The sequence below is a fragment of the Prosopis cineraria genome, unplaced genomic scaffold, assembly GCF_029017545.1.
Source record: "Prosopis cineraria cultivar Desert tree isolate PC_DT_omini unplaced genomic scaffold, ASM2901754v1 PC13, whole genome shotgun sequence".
Classification (NCBI taxonomy): Eukaryota; Viridiplantae; Streptophyta; class Magnoliopsida; order Fabales; family Fabaceae; genus Prosopis; species Prosopis cineraria.
In genome coordinates, this window is record NW_026555344.1 from 36,292,211 (window position 1) to 36,314,333 (window position 22,123).

The 22,123-nt window shown below is 31.0% G+C and overlaps 3 protein-coding genes across 11 annotated transcripts; 2 read left to right on the forward strand and 1 right to left on the reverse strand.

The window, feature by feature from the left end:
• The first annotated feature begins 2,998 nt into the window (after nucleotides 1–2,998).
• On the forward strand, nucleotides 2,999–11,073 carry LOC129291819 (disease resistance protein RUN1-like). Of its 9 annotated transcripts, none has more exons than XR_008588772.1 (6): nucleotides 3,001–3,238; nucleotides 4,191–4,360; nucleotides 5,570–6,637; nucleotides 6,831–7,545; nucleotides 7,820–8,119; nucleotides 9,833–11,073. XR_008588772.1 is itself a non-coding variant. In XM_054929354.1 (6 exons), the coding sequence occupies exons 4-6, from the start codon at nucleotides 6,625–6,627 to the stop codon at nucleotides 9,914–9,916; spliced, it is 1,305 nt and encodes a 434-aa protein (XP_054785329.1). In that variant the 5' UTR covers nucleotides 3,006–3,238; nucleotides 4,191–4,360; nucleotides 5,570–6,039; nucleotides 6,465–6,624; the 3' UTR covers nucleotides 9,917–11,073. The 9 variants fall into 9 exon arrangements, 8 of the variants coding, with proteins under 8 accessions (XP_054785326.1, XP_054785327.1, XP_054785323.1 ...); XM_054929354.1 differs by having other exon boundaries at nucleotides 3,006–3,238; nucleotides 5,570–6,039; nucleotides 6,465–7,545; XM_054929351.1 differs by having other exon boundaries at nucleotides 2,999–3,142; nucleotides 4,197–4,360; nucleotides 5,570–7,545.
• A 3,117-nt stretch (nucleotides 11,074–14,190) lies between these two features.
• Nucleotides 14,191–15,229, forward strand: LOC129291735 (uncharacterized). The gene has a single exon (XM_054929242.1). The coding sequence runs from the start codon at nucleotides 14,347–14,349 to the stop codon at nucleotides 14,977–14,979; it is 633 nt and encodes a 210-aa protein (XP_054785217.1). The 5' UTR covers nucleotides 14,191–14,346; the 3' UTR covers nucleotides 14,980–15,229.
• A 1,681-nt stretch (nucleotides 15,230–16,910) lies between these two features.
• Nucleotides 16,911–18,706, reverse strand: LOC129291381 (unknown protein 1). The gene is made up of 2 exons (XM_054928685.1): nucleotides 18,591–18,706; nucleotides 16,911–18,157 (listed from the first exon to the last, which is right to left on the reverse strand). The coding sequence occupies exon 2, from the start codon at nucleotides 18,113–18,115 to the stop codon at nucleotides 17,387–17,389; it is 729 nt and encodes a 242-aa protein (XP_054784660.1). The 5' UTR covers nucleotides 18,116–18,157; nucleotides 18,591–18,706; the 3' UTR covers nucleotides 16,911–17,386.
• Nucleotides 18,707–22,123: the final 3,417 nt, after the last annotated feature.

Here is a 22,123-nt window from a genome sequence, read left to right on the forward strand (position 1 = left end):
CCTCCGTCAAACCGAGATGGAAATAAGGAAGAGAAGAAAGAAAAAATAAATCTGATATGGGAGGGGTATATTGGTAATTTTGAAAAACTAAAGTCATAAAAATCAACTCCTTTTTTGTTTCAGCAGATTCGAACTCTGGACCAAGTGGATGACTTATACATGCACTTCCACTATGCCAACACCCATTGTTGTCAAAATTATTCCAAACATAAATAAAATACACTCTAAACAAATTATTATGTGTTTATTTTTATTTTATTTATCTAAGTCATTACACCAATACCCTCCTCATTGGTGTTTAGCACCTCATTACTCTTAATATAATCTCCAATCATATCTCTCATTCTTTTCTCGATTTTTCTCTTTATTGTCTCCTTCTATACCTTGTTGTTATGTTCTCATAGTTCTTTAGTCATTTGCACCACCATTACTATCCCCACAGCAATAACATCCAGGTTTATATCATCATAAACATTCTTGGCAATATTAGCATTACTACCCTTCTTTTTCTAGATTCTTTCACTTTGTAGTGGGCCCTCATGATCAAGTTGTGCACTCTGCATGGGCAGAGATCATGTTTCTCCATTATCTTCTGCCATTTCTTTAGCTAAAAATCTAAAATGTGACCCAGAAGGATCGTGGTTTGGCTGTCCTAGTGCTTCTCCTTACCTCTATGCTGTTTGGCTCACTTTTGTACTACTTTCCACTACTCCGTAATGGTCTTATTTTGTTGTTCAAAATTTTTTGACATCAGAGATACCATTGATAGTGACTTTGTGATTCTTCACCTTGGTCAGGTAGTTTGCATTCTTTAAAAGTACATGAATCCACTTGGTGACCATAGATACCACAGTTTGTACAAAGCATATGTAGTCCTTCATATTCTAGATAATATTTTTCACCTTTTAAATCAAACCCCAGCATTAATTGTTTCTCAAGATCAATAAGAACACAAATACGAGCAAAATGTCCTCTCAGTTGACATGCAGTGTGCAGATCAACTTTGAGTGATTTTTAATTCTATCACAAATGAAAGTAAGAGCTTCGTTGTCATAGTACTCAAGAAATACTTATGGAACTCTAACCCATACAACAACCTTATCAATGGTAGCTTTTTGAGGTTGAAAATGAGCTTCCTATGGCCTTACTATCAAGTAGTGATCATAAATCATCCTGGGTCCACTAGTTAGTACATTGAAATAGTCCTTGTTAGAGAGCTTAACCATGTAATACCCATACCTAATATTAATGAGTCTGATGACACCTTTGTTTGCCCACAATTATTAAAGTCTTGATTCTAGTGCCTTAAACCTAATACTTCTACCCAATAACTTCACAATCACTGCTTTTCTCCATGCCTTGTAGAGTCTTTTTTTAACCTTAGTAGAGAATACAAAGGTCGGGAAATTTTTCTTGGGATATTCTATGACTATAAAGTCCTTCTTATTTGGGTTAGGAGCATCTTCTCCAAAAGGGTCAGCATCAGAGTTACAATCTTCATTGTCTTCATCTGAATCTTCTCTTGTCTCAATGCCTTTTAATTTATTAGCAAAGGTTGTTTGAGCAAGAGGAGGAGGAAGGTCCTTCAGTTTGGAGCCCAGAACTGGCCAGTGGCCTTACAGCAAATTCTCATTTCTATTACTCTTAACATTTTTAATCTTCTTAAAACTATGAGTTATTAGATCATTTTCTTCCTTTGAATGAGCATGGTTATGTTGGAGAAAGAGTTGGCTTGAAGGGAGTGTTTTTTAAAGAGGATTTGTAGAAAATTAAATAGTAATAATAATACTTCTTTTTTTAGAGTTAACATAAAAAGGATTTAAAAGGATTGCTCAGGCCCATTTTGTCAATGCCCATTAAGGTTAGGCTTTAAAGTTTGATTTTTTTAAAAAAATGCCTTTTCTTAAATCCAAACTCTTATAAAAATGAGTTTAAATTGGCGGCCTATCAAACCCATCTTTTATTCCTAACTATAATGGTAGAGGAAGGCTAGAAAGGGATCTGAAGTGTCTGTCGCACTCTTTTACTATTATCTTGTCCAAAATCTCAGTCCGTCATATATGTCAATAATCAGAAAAAATTTTATTTAATTATTCTCTCAAATGAAGGGTTGAGATCGATTTTAAGCACTAAAGATAGTAACAGGGAGGATAACATGGGAGTAGAAGACTTTTGAACCAATTTCATGGGTGTTCCTCCACCCTGAGGGGGTTTCAGAGAAGGACACTTGCTCTTTTGAAATAATTTATGTCCTTAAAAATAAATATAATTTTTTTAAAAAATACAACTTATTTGCCCTAGTATCTTTTGGTATTAATTAGTTGTTATTTTTTTAATTCCTTCTAGTTTTTTAAGTTTCATTCATCTACAATATTAGTCATTGTCATCATTGACAGAGTTAAATATACTAATGTGAAAATAACTGTTAATTTTGTTGTTGAATTGTTAAACTATAATCAATTGAATATTGTAGGAGCAAAATGACAATTATTTTTTTTTTTTGCCCTAGCCATCTGTCTTTTTTCTTTTGAAACTTTGCCCGTCACTCATTTAATAATTTTGATTTATTATCTTGCTTCTTTTTCTTTTCTTTTGCCTTCTATTTATTTTTATATAACTTATTGTAATTTTAATAAATTCGTATGAAAAATAATGAGTTTTATATACTGATAGTCCTATTTAACAATATAAAAACTAATATTGCAAACAAATGTTAACGAACTATGACTAATAAAAAATAAAAGCACATAGGAACTCATGAAAACAAATTAAAAAGCATAGCAGTGAGACAATCGTAAATTTTTAAAATTTTAATACTATTTTTATAAAGTTTGGGTAAAGAAATCATTATCAATGTTAATCTACCAAGTGTCAACATGTGGGCCATTCCAATTCTGATTTTTATTTTATTTTTCCACCACGACAATGCCCAAAACAACAACTAGGGTGACTTAAATGACATTCTGACAATAACATCGGAAGCAACGAGAGACGACTTAATCTGTCGACCTCAAGGACATGTTTGGTACGTAAAAGACTAAAATGAAGAGATAAGATGTGGGAGTTATCAGTTGATCTCTTAATTCGAAGAAGAAATTTTGTGAAGAGGATCGGAAATCTACAAATCTCCAAGTCCACCCAGGTTCATCCCATCCATCACTTCTCTTTTTCTCTTCCACTAGCTTCATCCCATTCATCGATCTTCTGGTTTCCCAAGCATTTTCCCAGAAAATTTCAGGTTTTGTTTTCAGCACTGAAAGAATTATGCAAATTTTTTTGCTAATTTCTTCTTTTTCTTCTAGTGTTGAGTCTCAATCGTCTCTAGCTATCTTACTGGCGTAGATCTAATAGAAATTTGAGATTTTTAATACTTTAACTTCTGATAAACAAAATCATCACAAAGCCTTTAGGTTGTATTTGGATTAAGAGTATTATAATTTCAAATATTCACTTTAACTATGTAGGTATAACAAAATCCATGTAAATCCATCTACCCCAAAGGCATTCTTAAAGATTTCCAGTGCTTGATTAAATGAATATTAACATTTTTTTGGGAGTGTAGAGAAGGAAAAGAAAACATGGAATAATTCATTTTTTATGTACTTTATATACACATAGAATATACATATATTATTTATTCATCTAGAAAGAGTGTATCTATAACACCTAGATGAATATGTGTGTGTCTATAATATAACATTAAGAACTAGAGGAAAAAAGATGATAAAAAAATGGAGAATTGCAGTCAATCCTCTTTCAAGAGAATTAATCACAGATAAAGATTAATACAAAATAGATTGCTATTAATTAAAATGCAGAACATGATTTATTTTTTTTGAATGGGACATATTGTTGGTCTTTATCTGTGATTAATTTCCTTAAGAGGGGGTTGATTGTAATTCTCTCATAAAAAAATGAGGGGATTCCTCTCCCCCTAAATACAGAGGCTTTTGAAGCGCTCTAATAATTAAAAAAAAAGTGCTGATATCTTATAGAGCTTAAGAAAACAATTTCATGCATATTATTTTGCTATGTACTATTCTTAACAAATTGAAGCATGCATCTCTAAGGCATCCTTTGGGTTTGTTTTTTTTTTTTTTTTAGTTTCACCTTTAAGGGATAAATCAATTTTAATTTTTACATATCCTGAAACATCAATTTTTGTTTGCTCTTTCTATATATCGTATTAGTTTCAGGTTATGAAGGTTGAAGCTGTAAATTGCAACCACATGGATGGAACCATTGCTTTAATGCTCACAGAGGCTTTCTTAATCATATTGGCTTTATTAATTTCCAAAGCTACCAGATTCATCTCTCCTTTGCTTTATCGTAACCAACCTGTTGCTGTTGATGACGGTAGGTACGTAGTGTGCTTTTTCTAAAATACACCTCCCATTCTTATATATAAAGTATTTTTTAAAAATTTATTTTATTTTTAATATTTTTAAATAATTAAATAATTTTTTTATTTTTAAAAAAAGAAGAGATATTAATTGTTTACTTCACCTGCCACTATAATATTAGTTATAACATTTATGGGGAGTAAAACTGAAAAATTGTCATAATTCTATGAGTTTTCAACCAAATAACAAATTTTTATTGAAATGTAAAATTTAATTATAAACACCCTATATATAAGAATAAAGAGAGTATAACATCATTCTTTATTTCCTAGTCATATTTATAAGACATGTCATTAAATTTATATTACAAATTTTTTTCTTGTCACCATGTTAAATATTAGTGGGAGAAAGTATATTATTAAAATATATATATTTAAGTGTTAAAATTTATTTTTACCCCTGAACTATATCTTAGGAGCACATAATGTCCAATACTTTGCTTTGATTCAATCCACCCCTTAAACTTTTAAAATTAGATACTCCAATTTTAAAAGTTTAAGGATTTGATTGGACTAAAATAGAATATAAGACATTAGGTGCTTTTAAGGGTATAGTTCAAGAGAAAAAATAGACTTCAAACCTACAATTAACAAGTGTAAAGTTGAAAACTTATTAAATTTTTAGAGAAAATTAATAAGTTTTAAAATTTTTCTTACTTTCAATTAAACAAGTTAGAAGCGATATAAATTAGAGTTGGTAATTCAAATGGGGCGAGCTAACTCACGATGGGCCTATTTGGATTGAGCTTAACATACCTGAACATATAACCAAGTCCTGCCTTAGCATTTCATGCTTTCACGGGTTGGCCAAATACTTAAATTATTAAATATGATTTTATTTTTTTTAGTTAGTTTCAATTTTTATCTTAAAAAATAATATTTTTCAAATTTTATCTATTTTAATTTTATTATTAATAAAAAAGAATTTGAGTAATTAGATTAAGCCCATTCAGGTTCGAGCTTGGCTTAGATTTCTTTGGATTTATTTGGGCAAGTTTTCTGAATTTGCAAGCTTGTCCATAATATTTTTTAGGCTTATTTGGACTAGCTTATCAAGTTTAACTTAAATTATTGACTTTAATATAAATAGGATTGGAGGGAGTATTTTCTTGTTTGGCTTGCTACTATAACCTAGCATTTGTTGATTCACTTACTTTCTATCTGCAGTTCTAAAGATGTTGTCATTTCCACTCCAACAATTTCTTCTCCTTTTGCTCATATTATTGTTCCTACTCCATCTACCAAGTATGATGTGTTCCTTAGCTTCAGAGGGGAAGACTCTCGCCATAATTTTGCAAGTTATCTTTACATAGAACTTAGAAATGCAGGCATTCACACTTTTATGGATCATAAACTTGGCAAAGGAGGACAAATTTCATCAATTCTTTTGAGAACAATTGAGGAATAAAAAATATCTATCATTATCTTCTCAGAGGATTATGGTTCTTCAACATGGTGTATGGATGAACTTGTTCACATACTAGAATGCAAGAAGAAATTTGGAAGGGTTGTGACACCTATTTTTTATAACGTAGATCCATTAAATATACAAAAGACAACCAAAAAAAATTACAAAAGTGGAGAAATGCTTTGATCGAATCTACAAGTCTCTCTGGATGGGATTCCAACAGTATCAGGTAGCTTCATAAATATTCTCTTTAATATGTTGTTGGTTTTGGTTATTTATTTAATTAATCTCTAGGATATTTCTATCAAATTATATTGTACTCCCTTTGGTTCTTAATAAAATGAAAACTCTGAAAACTTTTTTTAATTCCTAATGTAACACAAAATTAGAGTAATTATTTTTTTTCAATTTTATCTCTTGTTTATTTAGCATGGTTTGAATTCCTAGACAATAATTTATTATAGTTATTAATTATAAAAAAGATAAAATTAGAAGTTATGTATTTTTTTAACAATTTTAAGGATATAATTATCATTTCTTAATAAGTGTAGAGTTAATTAAATTTGCATTAGATTAAGGATTGGAGGGAGTAGTTTTTCCCCTACCTATATTTGATATGGCTTTTCTTTTAACTGACACACATTTTTGTTATAGACCTGAATTCAAACTTGTTGAAGAGATTGTGAAAGACATTTTGAGCAAGTTGAACTATAAGTCATCATCATCTCATCTTGAAGGACTTGTTGGCATTGCTCATCAAATTGAAAATGTTGAAAAACTTTTAAAAGAGGCTCGCATTGTAGGAATATGGGGCATGGGTAGTGCAGGTAAAACCACACTTGCCAAAGCTATATTTCGAGAGTTGAAAGCTCAATTTGATGCTTTCTCCTTTATTGAAAATGTCAAAGAGCAATTAGAAAGAATAAGTTTGGATGAGTTACAGAAAAATTGCCTCAAAGAATTATTAAAAGATGATGACATTAACATCAACGACATAAAATCCATTTTTGTGAAAACTAGGCTTCAACGCAAAAAGATTCTTCTTATACTTGATGATGTGGAGAATTCAATAATAGCTGACGATTTAAACAAAGTATGTGATTGGTTTAGAGAAGGAAGTAGAATTATCATCACATCAAGAGACAAGCAAGTTCTTAAGAATGCTTCTGCTTTTTCAAGATATCATGTTCCGAGATTGGATTTTCATGATGCCCTTTTTCTCTTTAGTTTGAAAGCATTTAAGCAAAATGAGCCATGTAAAGGCTATATAGAGCTATCAAAATCAGTAGTGCGTTATTGTGAAGAAAATCCATTGGCCTTGGTTGTGTTGGGTTGTTTTCTATATGGTAGAGAAAAGAAAGAGTGGGAAAGTGCATTGGAAAAACTAAATCAAGCCCCTCCAAAGGACATTGTTGATGTTTTGAAATTCAATTTTGATGGACTTGATGACATACAACATAATGTGTTTCTTGACTTGGTATTTTTTATCATGGAAGGAGGTGAGTTTTTGAACCTCATTATAAGACAATTATATGGCTCTTCTATACATGTTGAGATAAGTGTTCTTACTGAAAGATCCCTCATTTCATTCAATGATAATGGCTGCATTGGGATGCACCATCTTGTATGGCAAATGGGCCTTCAAATTGCCAGACAACAGTCATTCTCTATTCCTAGAGCCTCTGTTAGACTCTGGAGGCACGAAGACATTTATGATTTTTTCATTCGTGAAAAGGTAAATGATTTAATCTAATTATTAAGTATTGTTTCGTCTTTTTTGATCTTTATCATCTTAATTATCATATTCCTGGAATCCTAGTGATATTTGTTTGTCTACATGTTTTTATGTTCATCTTGGAGTTCTTCTGTTTTATTTGCATGTTTTGATAATTATGTTTATTCCTTAAAATAATATATATATATATATATATTTAATTGTTCTGTAGTATTTTTGTCATTTTTAGGTAATGGTACTTATGTTTATCCCTTGATTTGCTACTAATTACTAGGGGATTGAGGACATTCGATGCATGTTATTAGATGCGAGCAAGATAAAAAGAATCACATTGAGGGCCGGTGATTTTGGAAAGATGCATAATTTAATATTCCTTAAAGTTTACAAATCTAATCGGAGAAAGCCTTTGAAGTTGAACATTTGTGGAGATCTAAATTATCTTTCGGAAGAACTAAGGTTTCTAAAATGGGAAGAATACCCACTGCCATATGTGCCATTAAATTTTTGTGCGGAGAATCTTGTTCAACTTTCAATGCCTAATAGTAATATCCAAAAACTCTTGAGTGGAGATCAGGTATGCATCAATTTTTTTAAAACATTTGAATTCAATTTAGTGAGTTGCCTAAATATGCTCACTTAATGAATATCCTAATTACAACTATTAGATTTCATCTAACACTTAAAAATTATTAAGATATGTTTTCCACCAAAAATGCAAAACAACCTGTATGATTAGAACACCTTTTTTTGCCCAAAAAAATAAGAACAACTTTTTCTTTAAATGCAAGGTTACAGTAAAACTGTGTAGAAGAACTAAGATCCATTTATGTCTAAAACTAAGATGTTTCTGCAATCGGGAGATAGGTTTTCAAAAATCATAATGTTAAAATTATCACATGATATCCAATAAGCAAAAAGATTGGTGCCCATATCAGAACACCTTTTATGCATGTTGTTCCTCCAAAATTTGAAATTTGATACTTTAACTTTTGAATGTCATATATGATAAAATCTCTAATAGTGGTTCAATTAAACCAATGGTGTTACCATGCCAAGTCAGATTGGATTTGTACCATTTACTTGATCCAAATTCTTTTTCATATGCCTAAACATGATTTTTTTTTTTATGGGGGTGATTCTAAGCACCCTTTGAACTTTAACTTATTTAGATATCTCACATTTTTAGTTGACATGAGAGAGATTCATGATTAAACAATACGTGTAGTTATCGAATTTGGTCCCTAAATTTTATTTTCATCAATTTGGTTCTTTATGTTTATTTCAAAGGGAAATGACAATAAAATCTCTTTAAAATATACAAATGATAATTTGATCTCTTCAAAATATTATAATTTCTCTGAAGTCCTAGAGACTTTTCTATCATAAATAAATTTATATAAATTAATAAATTATCCTTGTTGAAAATAAATAATTGACAAGTTTTGTTTAAATATTCACAAGTTTTTTTCTCATATTCATAATAATGCAACAATAAATCACAACTTTGCATATTAAATTCTTTATTTATTATTGCATTGTTACGAATATAAAAAAAATCGTAAATATTTAAACAAAACTTGTCAATTATTTATTTTTCAACAAAGATAATTTGATAATTTATTTAAATTCATTAATGATAAAAAAGTTTGTAAGAACTTTAAGAAATTATGACATTTTGAGAGACCAAATTATTATTTATATATTTTGAAGGAATTTTATTATCATTTTCCCTTATTTCAATCATTAATTTCATTTTTATTGTTTGAAGAAATTGACATTGTTAAAATTTGTCGATATAGATAAAAGAATATTGAGTTGGCAACCATATACATTATTAAAAAAGTTTAATTATTTAGGCATGAAAAAAATAGGTTCAAAAATTTTAAAAAACACAACAAACTATACTAATAAAACTTAAACTAATTTGAGGATTAATTTATTCTCATTTAATCACATATACTTATCATCAATATGCTTTACACATTAAGATAATTTGAGGGGGACTAAAGTTATAATTTAATAAAATATATGGAACTAAATTGTTAAAAATTGAAGGGAGAATTTCATTTAAGTTTTACTCAATATAATTAATTACTTTTAGATCCATTGACAATTGATGTTCAGCTATCAATGGACTTGTGAGTAGTTAATTGTGTTGAGTGAAATTTTATAGTAATTCTCCCAAAATTAAATTTGAAGAAAAGTTCACAACTAAAACAAATTTGAGAGACTCAAAATTTATTTATCAATTTTTCTTTTATATTTACCACAGCTTTTTTTTTTTCAGCATTTTCCAAATTTAAGGGAAATCATTCTAGCAGGCTCAAAACCTCACTGCATTCCCAGATCTGCGTCACGCCCCAAAGATTGAATTCATGAGTCTTGGTGGTTGTGTGAACTTGGGTCAAATTCATTCTTCAACTGTCCCAGGCAAGCTTGGCCATTTATGCATAGAACAAAATGGGCCAATGCACATAAAAGTTGGAGGCACTGGTAAAGGTACAAGTTCAGGACTAGTGACTGCGCACAATTATTTGGATCTCCACAAGTTATGATTCAGCAAAGTCACAATCAAGCTCTTCATTTCCGACAAGATCATATCCGGTGTTCGATTCAAACACATGGTAATGCCATTCCCAGAGATTCAAAGCTTAGCTTCTTTTCTTCCATTTGCTAAGACATTTCACTGGTTAGAGAGTCCAATTGAGTTTGAGGACGATTTCAAGCAGCGTTACACATACGATCCTTTTTATGCTTACTATTATCCTTGGGGCCCGGTTTTTCAATTTGATTTGAATGTCATGACAAGACATGACGATGTAGCAGAAAAAAGTGTGGTGTTTGCTGTCCTCTCTGTTGCCCCTGTAATACCCAAAATCTCAGCTCCAGATCCGTTAAGTATAATGAAGAGGTGACAACATTGGACGTCAACCAAGTGGAACAACGTTATTGTTGCTGTTGTGATGGTTCTACATTCACGAGAGTTCCAAGCATGATGACTCGCTGGTCATTGTTGACGCAAGTAATATTACACAAGAGTGATATTGTTGGAAAAGCAAGTTGCAGCAGTGTTATTCATGAAGTTTCAATACTAAAGTCACTTGCAGTCAGTGATTATTACAAAAGGATTCAACCTCACTTGGATGTAACACTCTGTTTCTTGGCCATTCCAGAATCTGCTTTACGTGATTTGTCTTTCTGGGTCCGTTATTCCTTGGACTACAAGTCTGACCCTGGCTCTCACTGGTTTGGTTGTCATGGTAGTGGTACTAAGACTTATTCTAATGCTGAGTTTGTCGTTGAGTATGCAGAGTGGTAGCGATTTTATTGTTTAAATTAGGAACTCATTTAAGTATTTGACTCTAGAAATGGTACTATCTTTCTATGTGCTCATTCACACTCTAGCTTTGTATGGCCTTACTTGGTATTTTCCTATAGTCTTTTTTGACGTCTGTTGGCTGTCATTCCATCGCCTAGATTCGATTCTGTACTATTGGGAACAGGGTGTGAACTTGGTAACATTTTACATATTTTTGGGGTTTTATTGTGACTGTTGTTGATCCTTTAACTTGATATTTTATTTGGATCATAGTGGTCTCTTTTATCCAAGATTTGTAAGAAGGTTGTTCTGATTGTTGCTGGGGATAGATAAGAGATGGGTTCCAGCAAGAGATTGACTTACTGGTTCAGAAGCAATGATGAATTCTAGATATTTCTGGCTTCTATCACTACAAAAGTTTGATATGATATTTGGTCTAATGTTGACTCCTTCCCGTTGGTTTAGGTACTCTCAAATGTGAAGTTCCCCACCCTAGCTGGGATTGTTCAATCATTATGGATTTTATCTTTACTATTGGTCAACCACTAAGCAGTACTCCCTCCGGCCTATTTTATGGGACGCATTTTAAAAGTTAAATTTGGTCTTATTGATTGATGTTTACTCTGCACTTTAAAACAAAATTCTCAAAATACTCTTTTTTTTTTTTCACTTCTGTAACTTTCTTTTTTGGTTCATTTTGGCTTCTCTTCCAAAAATTGATCCTTATTCATTATCAACTTTTTGTCTTTTTTCACTGTACAGTTCCCATCTCTGTAAGCAGGAGAGAAAAATACTGAAAAATAACATTATAATAATTAATTATACTTGTTATATTAGTATGAAAAGATTAATAAAAGTAATTTATAAATAAAATTAGAGAGTGTAGTTGCTTTCAATGGATATCTAAAACTTTTTATTATGTGGTAGCTTGAGTTGCTTAAGCTTCGTTTACAGGGATGTGCTTCTCAAATTGGGTTTCAAGGCCTCCATTCCCTGTAGCTATGCTGGAATTGTTTCCTACATTTTTTCTGTTTTGATTTGCTTGCTTTGACATATACTTAAATGGTTGATGTTTCTGTAATCAATTTTATTTCCTTCGGAAAAAAATAGGACCTCATTTATTTTTACTGCGCATTAACATTATGTTAAATCAAATATTAATTATTTTAAGAGAAAATGACAATAAAATTTTTTAAAATTATATAAATAATAATTTAATCTCTCAAGATGCCATAATTTCAATAAAGTCCCTAAGAACCTCTATATCATTAAATTTTAAAAAAAAATTATTTTATTATTATTGAAAATAATAAACCCTAATCAAAATTTTTATCTAAAGAATCACAATTTTTTTTTTGTTAATTACAAGAGTTAAACAAAAAATCATAACTTGTCAACTATAATTTTTATTAGTAAAAAACAAGCCCTAACAACAATTTTTGTTCCGTGAATTACAAACATTCAACAAGAAATCACAATTTATTAAGTGTAATTTTTATTATTAAAAAATATGTTCTCAAAATAACAAACTGCAGTCACAACTTTTGTTTAAATAATCATAACTTTTATTCAAAGAATCGTAAGAATTGAAAAAAAAATCACAACTTGTTAATAAAGATAAAATGATTATTTTAATTTAAAATTTATTAATAAAAAAGTCCTTAAAAACTTTAGTAAAATTATGGTATTTTAATGAGCTAGATTGTCATTAATATAATTCAAGAGAATTTTATTATCATTTTTTTAATTTTAATATTATGTTGGAGGTAATGAAAATTTAGATTTGGACTAAGGTTAAATCTCCCATTTGGATACATGAAGATACAAACTCAAATAACCAGGAGCAACATACCCCCTACTCTGTCCCAAACCTGCATACCACTGCTAAGATTAAAGCATCCACACAACTATTCCCCTTCTTAAGTGAATGAGTAACCCAGACTTGTCAGTCTACATCACACCATTGCCAAATTTTCTGTAGTGAACGGCTTTATATAATATTATTAAGATTAATCAATTTTTTTTTCGAAAGTATCTGAATCGGTAAAATTTGCTTATACTTAATAATGGCAGGAGTACATATATGTTCTCTCTCTCCTCGTGTGGCATATGGGTCACATTGAGTTGAGTTTTTCCTAATTTCAGCCATGTTACACGACGTTTGAATAATTAAATAGTAATTAAATAAGGATAATTAAATTTTCTAGTATCCTGAAATGTAAGTAATATAATTCAGGGAAATCTAAAAAATAATTGTAATTTGAAACAAATTTAAGAAGTTAAGTCATTTTTAACAAATTATCTTACCAATATTTACATGATAGTTATTCCATCCCTTAAAAATTATAAGGTATATTTAACTAACTTTTATCCCAAAAAAACAATTAACACCATACAAAGTTACCAATTTTGTTCATATCCATCCTTATTTATTGAGGTAACTTAATCATAAATAAATATGAAAATATCACTTGTTTCAAAATGTGTTATATTTTCAAACATATGACAAAAGAATTACCAAAATTCAAAAGGATAAAAGAGCAAATTAGCCCTTAAACTATAATGAGAAAATATCAATTAAGGATCGTTAAAGAAAATTTATATTAGTTAAGAATTACTTATTATTAAAATTTGAATGAATACTTGTCAATTCGAATTAATTTTTTATCAATAAATGTCCATTTAATTTTTAACAACAACTAGTCATTGATTAAAATAAATTTTTTCCAATGGTCCTTCATTAGTATTTTCCCAACTATAATTTTACAAGCCCTAAATTCATGTTTGGTGTAATGTTTTTTTTGACTTTTGAAAATAGTATAATTTTATTATTATCATTGATAAAACTTAATTTTAACTATTAATTAATTAAAAATGACAAAAAAACCTTAAAAATTACAACAAAATGACCACAAAATTACAGTAAAAAATTCAAAAAAATATAAAAAAAGATCAAGAAAATTTTATGAGTCCATTGTTTTAAAATTTCTGAAATTATTTTTTAATCAATTAAGGTTAAAATTGATTTTTGTTATCGATGAAGTTAATTACCCTATTTTTTAAAGTTAAAGAGACATTGCATAGAATCTCATGTGCTCCTAACCTATCCTAAACTATAATTTAGACTTTTACTGTTTTAGGCACTTCAAAGCCTGGATCTCTCTCGTTTAGAAGGGTCAGATTTATATGAACAGTACCATACAGTTGCTTCTATAGTTCAATGCATCAACATTTAGTAGGGGAGGCGTCTACAACAAATTCAACCCTTAAAATAACTCACAGAAACCCAAAGGAAAGGAAAAAAGGGTTAAGTAACTGTTGAGACACGGAGCGGCATTAATGGGAGGACCCTCACCTTCCAACTACCAACCATCTTAATCCTCTCAACTTCATTATTGTGGCCAGTGCCTTGTTATAACTTGTAAGCTCTGGTTTTTGATTCTCAGCTTCCCAATAATCTCTCTCTCAATCAATCAGACACCATGAAAGAGTCAACAACCACACAGAACCACCAAGACCAGTTCATGGTCTCTAGAATCAAGAGAAGACGACGATGTCGTCTCCTTCTAGGTTTACTCACGCTGTTTCTGATACTGGTCTTTATTGTGGCTCTGGTTCTGGCCTTGACTGTGTTCAAGCCCAAGAACCCAACAGTCCAACTTGTGTCAGCTTCTCTGGACGGTGTATCACCAAGCGTCTCTTTCCCTGCAATTCAGGTCCATCTCAATCTCACTCTTGATATCAATCTTCTGGTTCATAATCCAAACCATGCCAGTTTCAAGCATGAACTGGGCAAGAGCCTACTGTTTTACAAGGGTCATCAGATCGGAGAGACTAACATCTACCCCGGCAAGCTTCCGGCGAAGGGGTCCGCCGTGCTTTCTAGCCGGCTGACACTGCAGGTGGACAGGCTTGCATCGGAAGTCACCAGTTTGATCGGAGAATTAATGAGTGGGGAACTATCTATGGAAGCATCTACACGGATTCCAGGCAGAGTCACCGTCCTTGGATTCATTAAAAGACATGGTGTTGCGTTGTCGGAATGTCAGTTCACTATTGACATGTCCAACAGGAAGATTAAATCCCAATCTTGCAAAAATAAGAATAAGTTTTGAATGAAACACAGAGAATTTTTTGGATCTGTCATATACTAGTTGATTCTCTGTGAAGGTTGGGTGTAGTTGTAATTTTTTTTTTTTTTTTGGGACGTGAGATATGGTTGTGATTTGAGCCTTGTGTGCCGTTGTTGTAAGTAAAAAGTTAGCCATATGTAGGATTATGACGATATGTGCTGTTGTGGAGTTCTATACATATAATGATAAACACATACAGACTTTACTGACCGTATCTGTAATTTCTATTCATCGATTATCCATCCATTTGGCCGCTTCATTCAATCATTTTCTAGGTAAACAATCGATATACGCCAACGTACTAAAATGGGACTGTTCCATCAGCAAGTTAAAGCAAAGTTTAAGAGCCAGCACTAAAGTACTAAAAATTGAATTGTTTACTGAACTGACTAAGGCATTGGGTTAAAGGTTAGGAATTTAATTCAGGTCGAATTAAAGATCAAATCAATTATAATAAAATAATATAATTGATAATAAATAATAATGATAAGTTATTTTACTCATTATTACTATTAATTTATTTTTATTTTTTATTTTTTCTCTCATTTTTTCCACTCATGTTTGTCGTTTCCAAGTTTGCAATTAATCATCCACCAATCCCAATTATAGGCTTGGTGGATAATGAGGGATTAACCCTTCAAATGAGCTATGACATTATGTAGCTTTACTTTCAGTATAATTCAAAAAAAAAAAAAGTTTGCAATCACAATTTCTTATATTTTACACCACATCTCTTGAGAAGCAACCACTCTGTCTCCCCTTCTTTTTCTTTTTCTTTGGCGTTCACTCTTCCCTCATTCTTCTTTTTCTATCTTATTTATTTTCACTACCTTGATAAGCCATCTCTTAAAAAGTCACCATCACCCCTTACTCTTTCTTTTATCTTTTTTATCTTTCTTTGTTGCTCTTTGTCTCTTCCCTCCCTTGCTCTTCTTCCTTCATCTCATTCTCTCTTTCTTAGTTTCTTCAAATGCCATTTCATTTCCCTTCTTCCTTCAAACGCTGAGAAGAGAAGATAACCAAATAGCTGAGTTGCAGATGAGAACGCCAAGAAAACCAAATAGCATAGTCACATATGAGAACACCAAAGGTTGATGAAAGATGAAGATGAGAATGCCGCATAGAAAGATGAAGGTTGAAGGAAGGAAAGAACACCAAGAACGAGAGGGGAAGATGTGAAGTTTCAATAAGATCGACACATGATGTCTAATTATTTTTGTATTTTTTTTCTTTTTGAGTAACCTGCTCAACCCGCTAAACTTGTGGGGTTGAGCGGGTTAGTTAGGGTTTTTCCTAAGTCACCTGAATTAACTTCAGGTTGATTGTCCTTTAAAAAAATCACCAAATCAGATTAAATATATGATTAGTTTGTCAGTTTGACAAGTAAATCTAGTTTGAGTTTGCAAACCATGGTTAGTACTTAGTAGCTAAAATTTTCATCAAAATGAGACCAAATTAATTATGAACAAAACTTTTCATTAAATTAGGCAAATTATTGGCTCAACAGTTTAACATTTTAACCAGAAAAGTTGACCTGGTTTTTAACAGTGTGATTATATGCCCATTGAAAATCTTCCTCAAAAAAAGATTGTGTCCGATATTTTTACAGTGTGTGCGTGTGTAACCAATTAATTATGAGTATCGCCTAGTCTGACATAAGCCGCAAGGATGGCAAACTACTCACAACCAAATCGGAAATAGAACCTTACATGAACCGTTGGCGCACGGAGTTTTTCTTCCAGTGCGCTTTTTTTTAGTTTCAAAATATGGAGAAATGAGTGGCTCAACTCGTAGAATATAATTATTTGCTCGTTCTCTAATTCTCTAAATAGGTTTCAAACAAGACAAGACAACGCTCCTCATGAGGGCAATTAAGAAGAAAGGCCAATAGCCAAGACTACACAAAAATGAAATTCTGTCGTCCGAAAAATTCTTCACTGGATCACAACAAATAGGCACATCTCGACTTAGAAATTCTGATAAACTACATGTATATGGAAAATGGACAAACAGGAGGGAAAATACAACCCTTGAAAAGTACCAATCAACATAAATAACATGGGTAACCTGGTTAAAGAGTTTATGCAAAAGAAAAGCAAAGGGAAAAACATATTAGATAGCTCAACAACTCATCTACTAAGAGAAATGTCAGGGAAAAATTTCAATGTTAAAATACTAACGTTGAGGATTAACTATACAACGTTACCGCTACAACTACACTATCACCTTGGTCAGTTTCAGTTTTTCCATGTAAAAATACAATGTCGAATCATAACTCAGATACACGTAACATCAGCTATTTCAAAATCTGCCTGCCGCTCAAAATTTAATCACCACAGTTTGAGCTGCCATTTTCTTTGTTTATATAAATCAATCAGACTCCCTTGAATCAAAATTCAAGCTTCCTGCGTAGCCCAACGGGAATGATCCTCTGTTTATTCCCTGGTTTCACAGGTGCACCAGGGCAAGTATCAGCAATTCCATTGAGCCTGATTGCTGAAGGAGGTGTTTTACAATCTTCTGGATCATATGCTACATCAGGTATTTCAGCAAGAATTGACTCAGCCTGCGTTGATAAAATAGCTTCCAAGAGATTCTCATACACTGATTCAAACATCTCTTGATCTGAAAGAGATTCTTCATCATAGCCAAAACTCTTGTGCTGAACAGCATCAGCAGATGGGTTAAAGTTGAGTCGTCGAGCTACGCAGCTCCTTAAATCGTTAGCATACTTTTTGCACAGCGGTGCACGTGCCATGATTTCAGGCCCAGGAGCAAAGGGATCGAAAACACCATCCTCAGGGGTTTTAGGGCTACCATTATCAACAAGAGTAACCTTACAGCCATTTTCTTTGCAGTTAGAATCAATATCAGATAATTTAAATGGTTTCTTGATCACCGTGAGAGGGGATTGAAGATCAATGCGAAAATCCCCATTTTCTCTGTCTACATCAGGAGTTATAGGCACTAGAGAACCGTTGCAATCAGCAGCCTCTGGCAGCTCAGGAACATCCTTGTTGATTCCCATTACAATAATGTTCTCGTTCAGTTTCTGCGAAGATCTAAGACACGAGTCCTTGGCTTTGTCGCACAGTTTATTGCAACCTCCAGAATCCATGAGCGCGAAAGAAGCGACAGCAAATGCAGTTCCGTCAAGTGTCTTAAAAAAAAAAAACGGCTCAGCTAAATTAGCTCTCCATACGCTTCTCAAAGAAAGTCGAAAGCACAAGGAAAAAAAAAAGGGCACGAAATTGCAACAGAAATGAAAATAGAAAACCGTTCAACAGGGGAAGAATAAATGTAAAAGCCTAAAGAGGGGAAAACAAAACCCTAATTTACCGCCTAAAAAATTCCACACTTCAAAGAACACTGTTTCGAAAGCATCAAAATATTTGAAAAGAAGAATAGAGATCTGAGATATAAATGAAGAAAATTCCCGAAGAAAACCCCTCACGAAGCCTACAATCTACAACATCGAGTATTTATTATATGTTCAAGAAAATGAAGGAATAATTGCAGCATAAAGTAGCGAGTATTTCAGATTTGACTATCAGAACAACGATAAAAAGGGAGAAGAATGAAAAAGAGAGAACCTGAGAAAGAGTCTGCCGCAATGGAGGCGTCGGCGTCGGCGTCGGCGGCGCGATGCGGTAGATCAGAGGAAGGAGGAGGGAAGGGGATGCGTATCGAGTCGATTCGGGAGAGTACCACTGAGCGCCAAACTAGCATAAACACTATATATAGTCCTTAAAATGTTAAAAAAGGTAATCTCCACGTGTCATCACATTACTGCCTCTCATTTTCACTCCTTTCGCAGTTTTCCGTTTTCACTTTTTTTTTTACCGAGTAAAGTTTCCTGAGTGTTTTCTCTTTCCTTCTTTCTTTTGGTAAAATTCTTTGTTCACACTTTTACTTGATAAGTTTTTCCTTGGTTTATTACATGTATTTAATATTTTTTAAATTTAAATTTAGATTGAATCTTTGTCGATTTTTACTTCACAAGTTCACCGTAGAAAATAGTGCTTCTTCCTAAAATCCAGCATAGATCTTTTGGAGTAAGGGCTTAAGCTCAAACTTTTAAAAAGTTTAAATTTTCATTTCCTTCCTTCGTCTCAAATTATAAAATATTTTTAAAAAAATTTTTTCAATTCAAAATATAATATATTTTAAATAAATTAATATTTTATTAAATATATTAATTTTAATATTATCCTTTTTTATAATTAATTTTTATCACTCCTCTTTTCAATATATTAAATAATGAGTATTTTAAAAAATTTATATTTTTATTTTTAAAAAATAAAATTGTTAAATGTATTTATAAAATTTATTGATATGTAAAATTTTATTTAAAATTATTTTATAATTTGAGATAGAAAGAGTAATTTGCTATCAAAGGTTTGCTTATTTCCGCAAAACAAAAGCTAAGAAAAAAAAAAAGCTGTTGTTTTTTTAAACCAGGTTATCAAAGCCTTTACAATTAGTGTCTGGTCCAAAAAAAAAGTTTTCACACTTTTTTTTTATTAAAAAAAGTTTAACAAATAAGTGTATAGCAAAAGCACAGTGAGATATGAGATTGGATAGATTTTGAGATAGTTTAGGTTTTACTTGTCTTCCAAGGCTTGTTGCATTTTTTATTGGAAAAGCAAAAGCAGAGGATTGATTTTTTTTTTTTTAACAACTGGTTTAATAATAATAATAATATCTTATATATATACACACACATGTTGATGACTTGGTTGATAGAAGAGGGAGCATCCTAATCGTATCAAATAGAGTGCCAACGAGTGACATAAAAATATTAACAAAGTACTCTGATGTAGTTGTTGGCTTCTTTGCTGTGACTTTTTCTTGTTTCTCCGTGTACAGTTTCGAAACTTTCGTTTCCTTGAGTTAATGATATTCATATTTTACTGTAAAAAAAAATATTAACAAAGTACAACTGCATTAAATATTTAGTGTAAGAGTTATATTGTCTCTTATGATTCTATCTGACTCAATCCATAGAGTAGAGTAAGCCTAAAATACCACATAATCTAATTCAAAAAAAAAAATACTAGCAGAAGTTTAACCTAAAAAATACTAATGATTAAAAAACTAGATCGAATCAGATGATCGAATTGGTCAAACCATTGACTTGTCTAGATTTTAGCTGCTCAACATGAAAAAACTGTATGAAAAGTTGAGCCGGGTTAAGTTACTATGGACCAGCGATCGGATTAAGAACCAATATCAAGTTGTGAATTTGATTCAATTTTTAAAAATCGGACTGTTAAAAAAAACCCACTCTTCTTCTTTTTTTATCAATTTTTTTTAAAATAACTAATTTTTTAATCATTTGATGTTGTTTTACATTATGTGATTTATTAAGTCATGATAAATTTAAAATATTTAATTTTATTTTTAAGTTAAGTGATAATTTCATATTTATTTCTTATTTTTATATTATTGTGTAGATATGTAATTTTTTGATTTAATTATTATATAAGCAGTTTGACCATTGGTCCAACCAGTTAGATTATAAGAATCGTGAACCACTAACCTTTTTGATTTAATATCCGGTTCGGTTATAAAAACATTGAAAAATACTAAGAATAAATTAATAAACAAACAAAGATAGATTATTTATTACTTTTTGTATGGTTTATTTTCTCAAGATATTTTTAATTTCCTTGTAATTTTTAAATTAATATACAAATTTGTTTGTTATAAAAATGAATTATTTTAAATGAAAAATTATTTTTAAAATTCATGTACTATGAATTACCATTGTTATTAAGCATTAATTGACAAAAAATCATTTGATTCGTGTCCAACTGTGTCATTATATTCTCTCTACCAGTTTCAAGATACAATACTCAAGATCCCACCATGTGATCAACGGAAAAATATCCTCTCCTCAACACTTCTTCTTCAAGCCGATCCAAACCCCTCCACCCCCACCATGTTCATGACCAATTAAAGTGGGTTTTTAATTTCACCAAAAACAAAAACATTTTTATATTTGTAGCAAAATTGAATTTTTTTTAAAAAAAATGACATATCATTCTAAATCTGTAAATAGTGCAATCTTCTATATTCTCGATATTTTATATTGATTTGTCACCCATCTACAAATTACATAAATATTTTGTTTCGCTTGTGTCATTCTATTTCTCTCCAACCTCTGTTCATATCTCCTTCTTTTCCTTTTGGTCTTGTTTGATTAGTATTGCCCCGTCCCAATTAATAATGTATTTCTTTTAGTAAAATTATACATATTAATAAAATTCATTAACTACATTTGATAATATTATTTTTTTATAAATTTTTTAAAATATTCCTCATTGTTAAGGGAGAGGGAAATAAATTTATTTATGAATGAATGAAATAATGTTAGATAATTATTTTATCATCAGTAATTTTTTTTTCAAAACATCTTATATTTTAGAATATCAAATCACTTCAAAAAAATATTAGAGTACACACACTAATAGCTGAAACCAAAAAAACACTACAAAAAACCTACAAATAAAACCTATCACACAAAAAAAAAAAACTCACCAAAAAACCAAACACAATAACCAATTCAAACAAAAAAATAAAAAGGCAAAGAAACAAAGCAATTAACCAATTCCCATTCTAAACAAACCAGCATTATTATTATTAACAAAAAAAATTAAAGTTGCAACTTTATTAAGATTCAACACCTGAGCTAAGATAGATGGAGGTGATAACACCATACCCCATCTTCCTTTGAGCATCACTTGAAAGAAAGCTCACAACTTTATTGTAATCTCTATTAACTAGAGAGAAAAATCAAGTCTTTACAAAAATATATGTTTGAAAATGGAATGGGATGCAGGGAGTAATAAAAAAAGTTAAGGTAATATTTTACCATCACACAACAATCAATAAATGTAATAGGTACATGTATTGTGTCAGGTTAATTGTTATTTAATAATAATAATTTTTTATTATGAGTTTTTTCCACAATGGATGCATACGAGTTTCCACATTTAATTATTCACTTTCTTCATTATATTCTCCTTTTCATTTTTATTCCCACAGACCAAAGAGTCCAAATTCTCCCTTCTGTCCCCTCCTCTATTATTTATTTCCTCTCCTTTAATTTTCAGTAATTTTT

Coding starts and splice junctions, on each gene's coding strand:
- LOC129291381 (XM_054928685.1), bottom strand. CDS start 18,115: ATGGATTCTGGAGGTTGCAATAAACTGTGCGACAAAGCCAAGGACTCG.
- LOC129291735 (XM_054929242.1), top strand. CDS start 14,347: ATGAAAGAGTCAACAACCACACAGAACCACCAAGACCAGTTCATGGTC.
- LOC129291819 (XM_054929351.1), top strand. CDS start 6,427: ATGGCTTTTCTTTTAACTGACACACATTTTTGTTATAGACCTGAATTC. Junction 7,546..7,819: donor ATTTTTTCATTCGTGAAAAG/GTAAATGATTTA, acceptor ACTAATTACTAG/GGGATTGAGGACATTCGATG. Junction 8,120..9,832: donor AACTCTTGAGTGGAGATCAG/GTATGCATCAAT, acceptor TTTTTTTTTCAG/CATTTTCCAAATTTAAGGGA.